At 42.8% G+C, this 18,407-nt stretch overlaps 1 protein-coding gene across 2 annotated transcripts; it reads left to right on the forward strand.

The window, feature by feature from the left end:
* Positions 1-3,704: 3,704 nt before the first annotated feature.
* Positions 3,705-15,373, forward strand: LOC104664497 (C-C motif chemokine 3-like 1). 2 transcript variants are annotated; one of them, XM_030924225.1, is made up of 4 exons: positions 3,705-3,734; positions 13,470-13,690; positions 14,408-14,488; positions 14,871-15,369. In XM_030924225.1, the coding sequence occupies exons 2-4, from the start codon at positions 13,515-13,517 to the stop codon at positions 14,959-14,961; spliced, it is 348 nt and encodes a 115-aa protein (XP_030780085.1). In that variant the 5' UTR covers positions 3,705-3,734; positions 13,470-13,514; the 3' UTR covers positions 14,962-15,369. The 2 variants fall into 2 exon arrangements, with proteins under 2 accessions (XP_030780085.1, XP_030780086.1); XM_030924226.1 differs by lacking the exon at positions 3,705-3,734 and having other exon boundaries at positions 13,197-13,690; positions 14,377-14,488; positions 14,871-15,373.
* The last annotated feature ends 3,034 nt before the right edge of the window (positions 15,374-18,407 follow it).

Here is an 18,407-nt window from a genome sequence, read left to right on the forward strand (position 1 = left end):
TGGCCATTTTCATGATATTGATTCTTCCTATTCATGAGCATAGTATGTTCTTCCATTTGTTTGTGTCCTCTTTTATTTCACTGAGCAGTGGTTTGTAGTTCTCCTTGAAGAGGTCCTTTACATCCCTTGTAAGTTGGATTCCTAGGTATTTTATTCTCTTTGAAGCAGTTGTGAATGGGAGTTCATTCATGATTTGGCTGTCCGTTTGTCTGTTACTGGTGTATAAGAATGCTTGTGATTTTTGCACATTAATTTTGTATCCTGAGACTTTGCTGAAGTTGCTTATCAGCTTAAGGAGATTTTGGGCTGAGACTGTGGGGTTTTCTAAATATACAATCATGTCATCTGCAAACAGGGACAGTTTGACTTCTTCTTTTCCTATCTGAATACCCTTTATTTCTTTCTCTTGCCTGATTGCCCTAGCCAGAACTTCCAACACTGTTGAATAGGAGTGGTGAGAGAGAGCATCCCTGTCTTGTGCCAGATTTCAAAGGGAATTTTTCCAGTTTTTGCCCATTCAGTATGATATTGGCTGTGGGTTTGTCATAAATAGCTCTTATTATTTTGAGGTACGTTCCATCAATACCGAATTTCTTGAGCGTTTTTAGCATGAAGGGCTGTTGAATTTTGTCAAAAGCCTTTTCTGCATCTATTGAGATAATCATGTGGTTCTTGACTTTGGTTCTGTTTATATGCTGGGATTACGTTTATTGATTTGCGAATGTTGAACCAGCCTTGCATCCCAGGGATGAAGCCCACTTGATCATGGTGGATAAGCTTTTTGATGTGCTGCTGAATCCGGTTTGCCAGTATTTTATTGAGGATTTTTGCATCGATGTTCATCAGGGATATTGTTCTAAAATTCTCTTTTTTTGTTGTGTCTCTGCCAGGCTTTGGTATCAGGATGATGTTGGCCTCATAAAATGAGTTAGGGGAGGATTCTCTCTTTTTCTATTGATTGGAATAGTTTCAGAAGGAATGGTACCAGCTCCTCCTTGTACCTCTGGTAGAATTCAGCTGTGAATCCATCTGGTCCTGGACTTTTTTTGGTTGGTAGGCTATTAATTATTGCCTCAATTTCAGAGCCTGCTATTGGTCTATTTAGGGATTCAACTTCTTCCTGGTTTAGTCTTGGGAGAGTGTAAGTGTCCAGGAAATTATCCATTTCTTCTAGATTTTCTAGTTGATTTGCGTAGAGGTGTTTATAGTATTCTCTGATGGTAGTTTGTATTTCTGTGGGGTCGGTGGTGATATCCCCTTTATCATTTTTTATTGCGTCTATTTGATTCTTCTCTCTTCTTTATTAGTCTTGCTAGCAGTCTGTCAATTTTGTTGATCTTTTCAAAAAACCAACTCCTGGATTCATTGGTTTTTTGGAGGGTTTTTTGTGTCTCTATCTCCTTCAGTTCTGCTCTGATCTTAGTTATTTCTTGCCTTCTGCTAGCTTTTGAATGTGTTTGCTCTTGCCTCTCTAGTTCTTTTAATTGTGATGTTAGAGTGTCAATTTTAGATTTTTCTTGCTTTCTCTTGTGGGCATTTAGTGCTATAAATTTCCCTCTACACACTGCTTTAAATGTGTCCCAGAGATTCTGGTATGTTGTATCTTTGTTCTCATTGGTTTCAAAGAACATCTTTATTTCTGCCTTCATTTCGTTATGTACCCAGTAGTCATTCAGGAGCAGGTTGTTCAGTTTCCATGTAGTTGAGCGGTTTTGATTGAGTTTCTTAGTCCTGAGTTCTAGTTTGATTGCACTGTGGTCTGAGAGACAGTTTGTTATAATTTCTGTTCTTGTACATTTGCTAAGGAGTGTTTTACTTCCAATTATGTGGTCAATTTTGGAATAAGTGCGATGTGGTGCTGAGAATAATGTATATTCTGTTGATTTGGGGTGGAGAGTTCTGTAGATGTCTATTAGGTCCACTTGGTGCAGAGATGAGTTCAATTCCTGGATATCCTTGTTAACTTTCTGTCTCATTGATCTGTCTAATGTTGACAGTGGAGTGTTGAAGTCTCCCATTATTATTGTATGGGAGTCTAAGTCTCTTTGTAAGTCTCTAAGGACTTGCTTTATGAATCTGGGTGCTCCTGTATTGGGTGCATAGATATTTAGGATAGTTAGCTCTTCCTGTTGAATTGTTCCCTTTACCATTATGTAATGGCCTTCTTTGTCGCTTTTGATCTTTGATGGTTCAAAGTCTGTTTTATCAGAGACAAGTATTGCAACCCCTGTTATTTTTTTTGTTCTCCATTTGCTTGGTAGATCTTCCTCCATCCCTTTATTTTGAGCCTATGTATGTCTCTGCATGTGAGATGGGTCTCCTGAATAGAGCAGACTGATGGGTCTTGACTCTTTATCCAGTTTGCCAGTCTGTGTCTTTTAATTGGAGCATTTAGTCCATTTACATTTAAGGTTAATATTGTTATGTGCGAACTTGATCCTGCCATTATGATATTAACTGGTTATTTTGCTTGTTATTTGATGCAGTTTCTTCCTAGCCTCGAGGGTCTTTACATTTTGGCATGTTTTTGCAATGGCTGGTACTGGTTGTTCCTTTCCATGTTTAGGGCTTCCTTCAGGGTCTCTTGTAAGGCAGGCCTGGTGGTGACAAAATCTCTAAGCATTTGCTTATCTGTAAAGGATTTTATTTCTCCTTCACTTATGAAACTTAGTTTGGCTGGATATGAAATTCTGGGTTGAAAATTCTTTTCTTTAAGAATGTTGAATATTGGCCCCCACTCTCTTCTGGCTTGTAGAGTTTCTGCTGAGAGATCTGCTGTTAGTCTGATGGGCTTCCCTTTGTGGGTAACCCGACCTTTCTCTCTGGCTGCCCTTAAGATTTTTTCCTTCATTTCAACTTTGGTGAATCTGGCAATTATGTGTCTTGGAGTTGCTCTTCTCGAGGAGTACCTTTGTGACGTTCTCTGTATTTCCTGAATTTGAATGTTGACCTGCCCTACTAGGTTGGGGAAGTTCTCCTGGATGATACCCTGAGGAGTGTTTTCCAACTTGGTTCCATTTTCCACCTCACTTTCAGGCACCCCAATCAGACGTAGATTTGGTCTTTTTACATAATCCCATACTTCTTGCAGCCTTTGTTCATTTCTTTTTCTTCTTTTTTCTTTTGGTTTCTCTTCTCGCTTCGTTTCATTCATTTGATCCTCAATTGCTGATACTCTTTCTTCCAGTTGATCGAGTCGGTTACTGAAGCTTGTGCATCTGTCACGTATTTCTCATGTCATGATTTTCATCTCTGTCATTTTGTTTATGACCTTCTCTGCATTAATCATTCTAGCTGTCAATTCTTCCACTCTTTTTTCAAGATTTTTAGTTTCTTTGCGCTGGGTACGTAATTCCTCCTTTAGCTCTGAGAAGTTTGATGGACTGAAGCCTTCTTCTCTCATCCCGTCAAAGTCATTCTCTGACCAGCTTTGATCCGTTGCTGGCGATGAGCTGCACTCCTTTGCAGGGGGAGATGCGCTCTTATTTTTTGAATTTGCAGCTTTTCTGCCCTGCTTTTTCCCCATCTTTGTGGTTTTATCTGCCTGTGGTCTTTGATGATGGTGACGTACTGATGGGGTTTTGGTGTAGGTGTCCTTCCTGTTTGATAGTTTTCCTTCTAACAGTCAGGACCCTCAGCTGCAGGTCTGTTTGAGATTGCTTGAGGTCCACTCCAGACCTTGTTTGCCTGGGTATCAGCAGCAGAGGTTGCAGAAGATAGAAGAGTGCTGAACAGTGAGTGTACCTGTCTGATTCTTACTTTGGAAGCTTCCCTGTGAGGTGTGGGGTGTCAGACTGCCCCAGTGGAGGATGTCTCCCAGTTAGGCTACTCAGGGGTCAGGGACCCACTTGAGCAGGCAGTCTGTCCCTTCTCAGATCTCAACCTCCATGTGGGGAAATCCACTGCTCTCTTCAAAGCTGTCAGACAGAGTCGGGTTTCTGCTGCCTTTTTTGTTGTTGTTGTTTAGCTGAGCCCTGTCCCCAGAGGTGGAGTCTACAGAGACAGGCAGGTTTCCTTGAGCTGCTGTGAGCTCCACCCAGTTCGAGCTTCCCAGCGGCTTTGTTTACCTACTTAAGCCTCAGCAATAGCGGGCGCCCCTCCCCCAGCCTCGCTACTGCCTTGCGGTTAGATCGCAGACTGCTGTGCTAGCAATGAGGAAGGCTCCGTGGGCGTGGGACCCTCCTGGCCAGGTGTGGGATATAATCTCCTGGTGTGCCCTTGCTTAAAGCGCAGTATTGGGGTGGGAGTTACCCGATTTTCCAGGTGTTGTGTGTCTCAGTTCCCCTGGCTAGGAAAAGGGATTCCCTTCCCCCTTGCGCTTCCCAGGTGAGGCGATGCCTCGCCCTGCTTCAGCTCTCGCTGGTCGGGCTGCAGCAGCTGACCAGCACCGATTGTCCGGCACTCCCTAGTGAGATGACCCCAGTACCTCAGTTGAAAATGCAGAAATCACCGGTCTTCTGTGTTGCTCGCGCTGGGAGTTGGAGACTGGAGCTGTTCCTATTCGGCCATCTTGCTCCGACCCCCGAATTCGCATCATTTTGTTTAGTCATATTAACTCCCTCCTCCCCAAGATTTAGGCACTGGTGCCATTTAGAACTCCTGGAGGGCACGTGTGGAGACTGGAAAGCCAAGGGGAGCCAATAAACAAATGACTCTAGAATACACGACAAAAAAGATGCTCATATTCTCTAGATAAACTTCCCTGACCTTTTCCCAAGTAAATCCTGTGTCCTTCCCTGTGCCCCTACAGTCTCCTGAACTACTTCCCTCTTACCACCTATCACATATTGATCTATTCATGTGGTTGCCTCCCCAATTAGAAAGTGAGCTCCTTGATGCAGAAACTGTGTTATGCTTATCTCCATGGAGGGGATGCGATGAGTAACATGGACTCAAGATGTGAACCCCTATATATGTATATATAAATGTTTCTTTTTCCTTTATAGAAAGTATACATGGTCATTGTACAAAATTGAGAAAATACAGGGAGACATATATAAGAAAATTTAATTTGCCCTATCATTCTGGACCTAGTTTTATATTTTACTATTTACTATTTATATTTTACTATTTACTATTTATATTTTACTATTTACTATTTATATTTTACTATTTACTATTTATATTTTACTATTTACTATTTATATTTTACTATTTACTATTTATTTTTTACTATTGGTACTTACTATTCTTTTATGAACTAGTATATCTTATTATTGTTACTTAATCTTCTGTGTCATTACAAACTTAAATATTACTCAAAATATCATGAATATACGCATGATATTTTATTGCATAGATATGCCAAAAGTTGTATGTAATCACTCTGCTATTCACATCAGTCCATTTACATGGCTCTAACTTTTCTCTATTCCATGTTGAACTGAGATCAGCCAGGCAAAGACAGGAACAGGAGTGTACAGGCAAAGAACAAGAGACCTGCACTTGTTTTTGATGTAAAATGGATGTATTGAAATATTTCAATAATAATAAAATGGTAATAGTAATAATAGTAGATAGCAGTTAACACAGCACTTACTGTGAACCAGTAATATTCTCTGCCTCTCACAGATATTAATGCATTTAATCCTCACAGTGGCCCTCTGAGGTAGGTGCCGTAACTATCCCCTTTCTTACACAAAGAAACTAAAGCACAGAGAGGTATGTAATCTATGGAAAAACACAAAGCTGACACACAACAGATTTGAAACTGAAGCCAAGAAGTCTGGCTCTAGAGCATGAATAAACCAGAAAAGGGAAGTGTGCTGTACTATAAATTTATGTTAAAAACGTAACAACCAAAGTTTCTGTTATTCTGGTGTGAAATGTCTTTTCGGTTTTGCATTTTGCATGTCTTTAAGCAGCAAGATCCATGGATTTCTCTATTTTTCTTAGAAAATTTGGGGAATTACAAGCCGGGCTTGCTGGCTCACACCTATAATCCTAGCACTTTGGGAGGCCGACGTGGGTGGATCACTTGAGGTCAGGAGTTCGGGACCAGCCTGGCCAACATGGTGAAGCCCCATGTCTACCAAAAATACAAAAATTAGCCAGGCCTGGTGGCACATGCCTGTAATCACAGTTACTTGGGAGGCTGAGGCAGGAGAATCACTTGAACTGCACTCCAGCCTGGGTGACAGAGCGAGACTCTTGTCAAAAAAAAAAAAAAAGGAAAAGAAAATTTGGGAAATTACATAGTGTTTTTCCTTAATTGTTCTAAATACGAATCCCTGCAGTTGTCATGGGGTGTTCCTACATTCATAGTATTTCACACTCTGCCCTGTGGTTTACAAGAAGGGGAAACTGTGCTTTACCAAGTGGGCACCTCCTTCATGAAAATCAGGGAAGAGAGCTGCACATTTAAAGAACCACAGATAGTGCAAAAAGGCTGACTCTTGGTTTTCAGGAAGTCTGAACATGGCAAGCCAGGAGGCCAGAGAGGTAGACAGGGGTCAGGTTACAGAGAAGCTTCCATTTCATGCCAGAAGCAATGCAGAATGTTCACAAGATTTTAAAAGAAGAGAAACAAAGACTGATTTGAGCTTTAGCAAAATTATATTAGTGCTGTATGGTGGCATAGATTAAAAATAGACAAAACTAGGCCAGGCAAGGTGGCTCATGCCTGTAATCCCAGCACTTTGAGAGGCCAAAGCAGGCAGATCACTTGAGGCCAGGAGTTCAAGACCAGCCTGGCCAACGTGGTGAAACCCCATCTCCACAAAAAATACAAAAAATTACCTGGGCGTGGTGGCACATGCCTGTAATCCGAGCTACTCGGGAGGTTGAGGCACAAGAATTGCGTGAGCCTGGGAGGCAAAGGTTGCAGTGAGCCAAGATTGAGCCATTGCATGCCAGCCTGGGCCACAGAGTGAGACTTTGTCTCAAAATAAATAAATAAGTAAGAGACAAAACTAGAAGAAAAAACAGTTGCTAGGACCCTCTTCTAGTTGTCATGGTGAGAATCCATAAGAACCTGACCTAAGACACAGTAGTGGGAATGGTGAGAGGCAGATGCACGTAAAATTGAACGTAGACTAGAGTTGGTGATTGAATAGGTGTAGGAGATGACAGAGAAACAGGAGACAAGGGTGACTTTCAGCTTTCTGACTTGGAAGATTGATAGGAAGAGGCACTTTTTATTGGGTAGAGAATATGGAAGAAGGGGCAAGGGACCGGGAGAGGAATCAGATCCAGTACCAAGACACGCCCTGACCGGAGAAAATAACAAAGACTCAGGACAGGAAACAAGGGGCTGACTGCAGAAAGAAGGGGCTGTGTCAATGAGACATTGTCTAAGATGCAAAACAGGGGACTCCAGGCTGCTGCTTCTGCCTGGATGAAAGGCAGGACCCACACCTGCTGCAACCTGACCACGCAGACCACATATGAAAAAAGGAGGCCAAAGCTGGGCCAAACAGGGTGTCATAATCAGTGAACCCATCCGTGGGGCGCCTGCTGCCAAAGGAGCTAGTGGAGGGGGACACTTAAGAATCTGGAAGGAAAGCAATGCCCTGAGCTAGAGAGCATAGGCAGCAGCACACAGTGGGGAGGCAAGCTGAGCAGTGCAAGGTAAAGACGCCGCAGAGGACAAACTGCTCAGCTAAGATTCCGCACACTCAGGATTAGGACGCTCTGCTGGACTGAGATGGGGCCTTACAGAGGCTGAAATGAGCCAGAACGCTGGGACACAAATCAAATCCCTCCATACTGAAGGGTCCATGGTGTTGACTACTGGCTAGTTTCTGTCACCACCACCTGAGGAATCTTCGGTGGTCATTTCCCAAGATCAAGACTGTGACACCATGGCCTTTTCCTTCCTTCCTTTCCTTTCCTCTTTTTCTTTCTCTCTCCTTCTTCCCTCCCTCCTTCCTTCCTTCTTTTCTTTTCTTTCTCTCTTTCTTTCTTTTCTTTCTTTCTTTCTCTTTCTTTTCTTTTTCTTTTCTTCCTTGTCTTTTTTCCTTTGTTTCGTTTTTCTTTGCTTTTCTCTTTTTTCTTTCTTTTCTCTTCTCTTTCTCTTCCTTTGTTCGTTCTGTCTTTCTTTCTTTCTTTCTTTCTTTCTTTCTTTCTTTCTTTCTTTCTTTCTTTCTTTCCTTTTAAAGCAAATCATAACCTTTTAGATCCAAGTTACTGAAAACTTTTTTATGTAAGTTGACTTTACATTTCTCTTTCAAATTGTATCTTTATTGGGATCCTTGATTCTTTTTTTTCAGGGTTCAGGTGATTCTGTTACCTCAGCCTGTTGAGTAACTGGGACTACAGGCATGTGCCAACACACCTGGCACATTTTTTGTATTTTTAGTAGAGACAGGGTTTCACCATGTTGTCCAGGCTGGTCTCAAACTCCTGGCCTCAGGTGATCCACCCGCTTCGGCCTCCCAAAGTGCTGAGATTACAGGCATGAGTCACTGTGCCTGGCTTCAATTCTCATTTTATTTAAAGATTCTTCCTTGACTCTGGAGACCTGTAAGACTTCTGACTCTGTCTCCTGATTCTCTTTGTATGTGTATGTTTCTTTTTGGGTTTTTTTTTGGGGGGGGGCGGTTTGTTACATAGGTAAACTTGTGTCATGGCGGTTTGGTGCACAAATTTTTTCATCACCCAGGTATTAAGCCTAGTACCCATTAGTTATGTTTCCTGATCCTCTCCCCACTCACCATAGCCTTTCTTATCCTACCCTTCTGTTCAACTATTGTTCAGGCATAACACATATTGTTAGTCAAATCAGTGATTTATTTATTCATCAAATAGATATTATGCTTCACTATATGTCAGGCATTGTGGTTGTCACTGGAGATACACTGGTAACTAACGCAGACAGTGGAATATAAAACGGACCAATTCCGTCTGCATGACCCCGGGTTCGTTATTTCAACTGGGAACATCAATTTACCACCTAGGAAATGTCTAAGACACTCCCAACTCAACCCCATCCTGCATCTCCCTTACGTTATTCATTCAACAGATACAAATTAGGCACATGCTATGCGTGCGACTATATTTCCCTCCAAGCAAAAACATGGCAAAGGGCTATTTCCTGGTTTGGGGATTGATAGAGAAAGTCTTACAAATATATAAACACCGAGATAAAATTACATATTCAATAAATCACTTTATTAAAAACACAATTATAAGTAGAGACTAGGTCTGAAGGCTCATCATGTTATAATCATCATGTGCTAGGATTTGGTTTAAATCAACAGACAAGACACGGTCTGAAATTGGTTTAAAATCTGAGAAGACACTCTAAAAAATCTGCCATTATAGGATTGTTGTGAGGATCAAATATAGTAAGTTGTGGTACAGGATGTGTAGTGTGTGGTACCTAGAGTCAGACTACCCAGATTTGAACCCCTGCTCTGCTTTATGGCCTTAGGAAAATTGCTTAAACTCTATTTACTTTGGTTTCTTCACCTGTTCCACTGAGAAAGTATAATGGTAACTAAATTATAGGGTTGTTTTGAAGAGTAACAGCTCAAACATGTAAATCCCTATTATGGAAACTGGCACATGGTGGTCTCTCAGTACATATTACTGTGAACTAAAATTTGTGTAGTTGCTAATCTATCATTAGCACGAAATAAAAGTTTGTTTCCAAATCTAGGTAGTACCATTCAGGACATAGGCATGGGCAAGGACTTCATGTCTAAAACACCAAAAGCAACGGCAGCAAAAGCCAAAATTGACAAATGGGATCTAATTAAACTAAAGAGCTTTTGCACAGCAAAAGAAACTACCATCAGAGTGAACAGGCAACCTACAGAATGGGAGAAAATTTTTGCAACCTACTCATCTGACAAAGGGCTAATATCCAGAATCTACAAAGAACTCAAACAAATATACGAGAAAAAAACAAACAACCCCATCAAAAAGTGGGGAAAGGATATGAACAGACATTTCTCAAAAGAAGATATTCATACAGCCAACAGACACATGAAAAAATGCTCATCATCACTGGCCATCAGAGAAATGCAAATCAAAACCACAATGAGATACCATCTCACACCAGTTAGAATGGCAATCATTAAGAAGTCAGGAAACAACAGGTGTTGGAGAGGATGTGGAGAAATAGGAACACTTTTACACTGTTGGTGGGATTGTAAACTAGTTCAACCATTATGGAAAACAGTATGGCAATTCCTCAAGGATCTAGAACTAGATGTACCATATGACCCAGCCATCCCACTACTGGGTATATACCCAAAGGATTATAAATTAGTCTACTACAAAGACACATGTACACGTATGTTTATTGCGGCACTATTCACAATAGCAAAGACTTGGAATCAACCCAAATGTCCATCTGTGACAGACTGGATTAAGAAAATGTGGCACATATACACCATGGAATACTATGCAGCCATAAAAAAGGATGAGTTTGCGTCCTTTGTAGGGACATGGATGCAGCTGGAAACCATCATTCTTAGCAAACTATCACAAGAAGAGAAAACCAAACACCGCATGTTCTCACTCATAGGTGGGAACTGAACAATGAGATCACTTGGACTCGGGAAGGGGAACATCACACACTGGGGTCTATCATGGGGAGGGGGGAGGGGGGAGGAGGGAGGGATTGCATTGGGGAGTTATACATGATATAAATGATGAATTGATGGGTGCTGACGAGTTGATGGGTGCAGCACACCAACATGGCATAAGTATACATATGTAACAAACCTGCACGTTATGCACATGTACCCTAGAACTTAAAGTATAATAAAAAAAAAAAAAAAAAAGTTTGTTTCCAAACTCCCACATTGCCTTTATTAAACTATAAATTTCTTGAGAAAAAGAAACTAAAATAAGATCAACAGGACATGGTCTAGATTTTTGAAGAGCAAATTACATAGATAACTAATTATAACACACTGCAGTAATCACAGAGGTAGAGGATGCCCCTTATCAGAACACTGACTGATTCAGCAGTTTCCATTTCCTTTTCTCGCCCTCTGCAACTCACAGAAGCCAGCTCTCAGAAACAGAATCACGAGTACGGAGGGGGTTCCCCTAAGAAGTGAGTGAGGGAAGGCAATTCGGGGTATCATCCGAGAGCTGGGAGGCAGAGGGCAGGGTGAGAAGGAGGCATTGCCTGTGATGTAGGTTTCTAATGAAACAAGTGACAGAGATACCTTTATTTGGAATTGGTAGCAATAGGGGAAGACACATGGATGCCAAAGCTCCGGTGAAACCTACCACGGCCCCTGATCTTCCCTCTGCTTCTCCTTCCTCAGGACTGGCACTAGCCATCATTGGGGTGGGATGGAAACAGAGCTCATGTGTATTAAAAGACCTAACTCTACAGACACTTAGGAAGGACAGAATTCCAAAGGCGTGCTCCCACTTGGCTTCTGTCCTCCGTTCCCCAGCATCAAGTGTATCAACTCTAATCCCTTTGGGGGGACTTCAAGGCCTGTCCTGGTTTGGTCCCAACTTAGCTTTATGGTCCGTATTTGCCCCCACCGCTCTGCAGCTCCACTGAAGCACTCCGTCTTTCCTCTGAGCCCACAATGTCACACCCAGGACTCTGCCTCAGCTGGGCCTCCACTGCCCACCCATCTATAGACGCCTAAATCCCGGGCAGTTATCCAGACACAACTAAAGTTCCATCCCTTCCATGAGGCCTTCCCCAACCCTCTGGTGGAAGGTCACTTCTTCCCCTCGTGGGGTTCTGAGCTTTCATTTCTTTTTCTACTAGGAGTCTTAGCACTTTCTGCTAAGTGCTACAATTACCTGTTCACATACTCTACCTGCCCCCATGAGACCAGGGGCATCTCAGAAACAAAGATCCTTAAAACCAACTAAATCTATTTCTCATTATAAAATGAGGTATGCTGATTGATTGTGAAAGAATAAAATAACAAAGTACGCAAAATTTTAAAAAGCATATAATCTGGCTGAGAAGGTAGAGACCGTTCCACACCACTGAAATTATGTTTCGAAAAGGATAAGGAAAAACCTGCTTCAGTTGACATGATATATGTAAGTACAGTATAGGATCCTTAAAATGGTTGAAAGAAATGGCAAATCAAGACTTCATTTTGGCAAAGGCCATTGAACAGAAACTTTAGCGTATTATCAATAATTTCTTTCAGATTAAACAAGTGACCACAACCCACTTTTCAACCAGTGATGTTGGAAATGTTTTAAAACAAAATTAGTTCATGAATTTGTGGGCTGATCAAGAAGGTAGTAAAGTCTCACTAAATAAAATGAGAAAAATTCAGAAAAAGAAAACAATAAGAAAACAAATCACCCATGGACCTATTACACAAATAGCACTATTCATGCTTTAAAGCATGTATTTCCAAGCCTTTGTATTTTTTCCATGCTTAGGGTTGGCATGGAATATATATATATATATTTGTGCAATTATTCAAATTTTGTAGAATTTGTATATTGTTGTATTTTGCTTTTTTTAAACCACTGATGTTATAAGCATATTTATGCCACTTCATTCATTTTAGGGACTTAATAATAAACGACCTAGTGGATAATTTATCATCCCCTGATGGAAAGAAATTAGCTTTGCTGATTTTAGAGTTATAAATGATGCTGGGTCGGGTGTCTTTATGTTTGAAGATGGCTCCATATTTGGGTTGTTTCCACAGAACTCTTCCCTGGAAATTTTTTTTTCTGTGTTAAGGGCTACAAATATTTCTAGGCACCTGACATACGGACACCCACCTCTAAGGTATTTTTATGATCCACAACTAGTGTTTAACACAGCGCCCTAGTCACTCCGAGACTAATAAATAGACAAATGACTGAAACATGACCTCATGCTTTCTATTCCTCAGCTTTCATTCAGTTCCATGCCTCTGGGGGTGGTGGTGCAGCCCTCCACAGCATCAGCCCATCAACCCTACCCCTGTAATTATAGCAGCTGAGGAAGCAGAATTGCATCTCTGTGGGAAGGAATGGGGCTGGAGAATTCATGCATAGACCTTTTTTTTTTTTTTTTTTTTTTTGGATGGAGTTTCATTCTTGTTGCCCAGGCTGGAGTGCAATGGCATGATCTCGGCTCACCACAATCTCCACCTTCTGGGTTCAAGCAATTCTCCTGCCTCAACCTCCCAAGGAGCTGGGACTACAGGCATGCTCCACCATGCCCAGCTAATTTTGTATTTTTAGTAGAGACGGGGTTTCTCCATCTTGGTCAGGTTGGTCTGAACTCCTGACCTCAGGGGATCCACTGCCTCAGCCTCCCAAAGTGCTGGGATTACAGACATGAGCCACCGTGCCCGGTCGCATAGAACAATTCTTATGAGAAGGGATCGGCTAAGAATAGCCTTGGGTTGACACACACCCCTTTTCACACTCACAGGAGAAACCATTTCCCCATGAAGCTAGAATATCTCAGAGATGCTATTCTTGGATATCCTGAGCCCCTGTGGTCACCGGGGACCCTGGGTTGTGCAACACTCAACATGACAGCATCACTATGCTTAAAAATTTCCCTCCTCACCCCCCAGATTCCATTTCCCCATCCGCAGGGCTGCTTATAAAGAGAAGGAGTGATGGCTTCAGACTTCAGGAGGACACAGGCAGCAGAGAGTGGTCATTCCCTTCTTGGCTGTGCTGACACTCGAGCCCACATTCCATCACCTGCTCAGAATCATGCAGGTCTCCACTGCTGCCCTTGCCATCCTCCTCTGCACCGTGGCTCTCTGCAAGCAGGTCTTCTCTGCACCACGTGAGTCTGAGTTTCGTTGTGGGTTTCACCAGTCTCTGGCCACGGTTAGACCACGTCGGTATTTTCTTGTGGCCTGAGAGCCCCCAAGAGAAAACAGAACTTCTTAAAGGGCTGCCAAACACCTTGGTCTTTCCCTTCAAGACTTTTATTTTTATCTCTAGAAGGGGTCTTAGCTCTCCTAGTCTCCAGGTATGAGAATCTAGGCAGGGGCAGGGGAGTTACAGTCCCTTGTACAGACAGAAAAACAGGGTTGGAAACAAGTCAGTTTACAAGAGGCAGAATCCAGGGCTGGTTACTTCCCAGTGGGGTCTGTTCACTCTCCAGCTCACCCTAGGTCTCCCAGGAGCCCTGTCCCTTGGATGTCTTATGAGAGATGTCCAAGGCTTCTCTTGGGCTGGGGTCTGACTTCTTGAACCACACAAAATTCCCTGAAGAGAGCTGAGATAAGAGAATAGTCCATTCAGGTATCTGGATCACACAGAGAAACAGAGAACCCACTATGAAGAGTCAAGGGGAAAGAAGGAAATAGAAACAAAGACAGAGACATTTCTCAGCAAAAATGCCCAAATGCCTTCCAGTCACTTGGTCTGGGCAACCCTGCCTTCCTCACCTGCTCGGGGATCAGAAGCTGCCTGGCCTTTTCTTCTGAGATGTGCCTCAAGCTCATTCTCTTCCTTTCTCCGCAGTTGGTGCTGACACACCGACCTGCTGCTTCAGCTACATCTCCCGGCAGATTCCACAGAATTTCATAGCTGACTACTTTGAGACCAGCAGCCAGTGCTCCAAGCCCAGTGTCATGTAAGTGCCAGTCTTCCTGTTCGCCTCTAGGGAGGTAGGGAGGGTTGGGGTGGGGCCAGAGACAGACCAGAAGGCCATCCTGGAAAGGCCCAGCCTTCCAGAGCCTATCAGGGATACAGGACGCAGGGCTCTGAGGTGTGACCTGACTTGGGGCTGGAGTGGGGCAGGTGTTACAGAGTCAGGAAGGAGGCAAGAGGATCCTCTGAGGGCCTCCTGCCCGGAGTCCCTGAGAGAAGCTCTCTAGATGGAGATAGGCAGGGGGTCACTGAGAGAGGAGCAGGCCCTGAGCTGCGCAGGACAGAGAGCGGATGGAGCGGCCACGGTGGGCCCAGGATTCCCCTGCTGGATTCCCCAGTGCTTAACCTTCCTCCCTTCTCCACAGCTTCCTAACCAAGAGAGATCGGCAGGTCTGTGCTAACCCCAGTGAGGAGTGGGTCCAGAAATACGTCAGCGACCTGGAGCTGAGTGCCTGAGGGGTCCAGAAGCTTCGAGGCCCAGTGGCCTCGGTAGGCCCAGTGGGGAGCAGGAGCCTGAGCCTTGGGAACATCCCTGTGACCTCCACAGCTACCTCTTCTATGGACTGGTTGTTGCCCAACAGCCACTGTGGGACTCTTTTTAACTTGAATTTTAATTTATTTATACTATTTAGTTTGTGTAATTTATTTTGGATTTCACAGTGTATTTGTGATTGTTTGCTCTGAGAGTTCCCCTATGCCCTCCCCCTTCCCTCACACTGTGTTTGGTGACAACTGAGTGGCTGTCATCGGCCTGCTGTAGACAGTCATGGTACCAAAGCCACCAGACTGACCAGTGTGTATCAGATGCTTTTGGTCAGGGCTGTGATCAGCCTGGTGAAATAATAAAGATGCTCTTTTAAAAGGTAAACCGGTATTGAGTTTGGTTTTGTTTTTCTGGCAAATCAAAATCACTGGTTAAGAGGAATCATAGGCAAAGATTAGGAAGAGGTGAAATGGAGGGAAATTGGGAGAGATGGGGAGGGCTACCACAGAGTTATCCACTTTACAACGGAGGCACAGTTCTGGAACATTGAAACTACGAATATGTTATAACTCAATATTTAATCTTACCAATGCAATAGTACAGCTTACTCTATTTTTGTTGTTGTTTTGTTTTGTTTGAGACGGAGTCTTGCTCTGTCACCCAGGCTGGAGTGCAGTGGCCAGATCTCAGCTCACTGCAAGCTCCGCCTCCCAGGTTTATACTATTCTCCTGCCTCAGTCTCCCCAGTAGCTGGGATTACAGGCACCCGCCACCTCGCCCAGCTAGTTTTTTGTACTTTTTAGTAGAGACGGGGTTTCACCGTGTTAGCCAGGATGGTCTTGATCTCCTGACCTCGTGATCCGCCCGTCTTGGCCTCCGAAAGTGCTGGGATTACAGGCTTGAGCCACCGCGCCCGGCCAGCTTAGGTACTCTGAATACTTCATTTGACAGAAAAGTAACCCAGGGCTCAGAAAGGTTAGGCAACTTGGCTGAGGTTACACAGCACGTAAAAGGTCAATTGCATTCCAAACCTGGACTTTTATTGAACTACAGACTATGCTGTTAACCACTGACAAATGTATTTCCCCAAACATGATCACCCTATACTCAAATCTTACCCTATTCTTTAACAGATATTTCATCCATTGCAATCACTTCCTGTCAGGATTCTGACTTGACATAGAGTGTTTGAGAGTGATTGTTTAAGCCACTTACATCAAGAGTTTTAAGTGTAGACCTGGGAACTGATATTTTTATCAAGCTCATGAGGTGTTCCATAGCCTGTTAAAGACTGAGAGCCACTGTCGATAGAATTCATCACTGTTTTCTAAATGTGGTAAGTATCTGCATATGGTAACAGGTGTATTATACATTATTTCTCTAGAATCTACACTCTACAAAATAAATAGCTAATGTTAGAGAAGGAAAAGACATCCAGCTTCTGTGTGGAGCAGGATACTGTCTATAGGTGTACTGTGAAAGGTAAGTTATTTATTAGATGAATTGCTTGCATTATATGTACAAGAAGTGCATACTAAGTTAGGGTCCTTTTTGCAGAAGAAAGAGAAATTCAAAATATTTGTGTGAAAACCAAACAGTTAATTTTTGTGAGCTATGCTTATTTCATTTTGTTTAATCTAATTTTCGTGTCCAAACATGTTTAGAATTGTACAGTTCAAACTCTTTAAAGCGTAAACACTACTACTTAGCAAATATTAAAATGCACATACTAGGTGACCTACATTCCATTTGACCTGATCCCATTTCTAGGAATCTGCTTTATAGAAACAGTGCCAAAAGATAAGAATATGTAGGCATGAGGATGTTCTTTACAGTGTGCTTGGTAAAGAGCAAAGAAATGCAAACAGTCATCAGTAGGGGATTAATCAATAGGGGATTAAGATATCCAGTGGCACATTCTGCAGTTAGTGAAAAAAAAAAAGCACACATCTGTATCTGTGGAAAGTGTCCATAATATATGTAAAAGGCATATCTATTTACATTCAGTATATGCATATGCATATATATTCTCTACATATGCTACAGAACTATCTGTAAAGGATATTATTTTGTTTTTACTTTGAAAGCTATATACACATGTATTTACATAGGCAAATATTTGGAAAGATACACATCAAATAGCTAACTACTGTAGTTCCTTTGAGGAAATGAGGCTTTTTTTTTTTTTTTTTTTTTAAGGAATGAGGGTTTTTCCTTTTTATATTCTGCACTTTTAAAACTTTGAGTTATTTTCTGATTAGCTTGCCCAGCTTACCTCTCTGGTCTCATCTGACCCTATTCTTTGATGGGTGAGATTCCATCCATCACAGCCAGTTTCTGGTGGGGATTCTGAGTTGATGCAGAGAGGATAGAGCTCAGCCTGGCTTACAGCGTTTTGATGCCATGACGGCTTTCATATAACGAGGGTACAGCAATAAACACGTCCTTTTGACAAGGCTGTTTCTCTCTCTCTCTCTCTCTCTCTCTCTCTCTCTCACACACACACACACACACACACACGAGCAGCTTTTGTCCCCACAGATGCAGTGAAGGTGTCATCATTCCTTCTTTATGGGCTTTCAGGAGAATATAGGTGCGTACAACCCTTGCCTGCACTGAATTGTTTCTCAAGGCCCAGAAACCCAAAGCTAAACAAAGTTTAATCATGCCCAACATTCCCTAAATACAAATGTTATGAACAAACAAAGTAAGTTGAACAAAGACCCCTGTTCCCTGTTAGGGAACGGGAGAATGGGAATTGCATTTTTAAGCAGTTCAGCCAGTCTGACAGTCCCTAGCTCTCCTCCCTGGGGGAATGTCCTCCATGGACAATCTGAGATGTGCAATGTGGAGGATTTGCTTTCTGGAGGCTGCTGACTTCCTGTCTGTGTGAGTTAGCCTGAGGTTGCCTTCGGTATTGTGTAATCAAGGGCCGTCTGGAACCAGTCTCGTGGTTTCTTTGGCAATGTGACTCCATTCTAATGTCCATAGGCTACTGTTTGCTTCTGATCAATTCCATGGGCCAGGTAGCCAGAAGCAGAGAAGCTGTCAGTTACATAGTTCACATTTGCATTTTAACTGGGGTTGGGAATGTGCACTTTCTTTTCTTTCTTTTTTTTTTTTTTTTTTTTTTTTTTTGGAGATGGAGTCTCACACTGTCACCTGGGCTGGAGTGCAATGGTGTGATCTTGGCTGACTGCAACCTCAGCCTCCCGGGTTCAAGCGATTCTCCTGCCTCAGCATACCAAGTAGCTGAGATTACAGGTGCCCGCCACCACACCTGGCTAATTTTTTTGGATTTTTAGTAGAGATGGGGGTTTCACTGTGTTGGCCAGCCTGGTCTTGAACTCCTGACCTTGCAATCCACCTGCCTTGGCTTCCCAAAGTGCCGGGAATACGGGCGTGAGCCACTGCGCCC

Source organism: Rhinopithecus roxellana, chromosome 19 (assembly GCF_007565055.1).
Source record: "Rhinopithecus roxellana isolate Shanxi Qingling chromosome 19, ASM756505v1, whole genome shotgun sequence".
NCBI lineage: Eukaryota > Metazoa > Chordata > Mammalia > Primates > Cercopithecidae > Rhinopithecus > Rhinopithecus roxellana.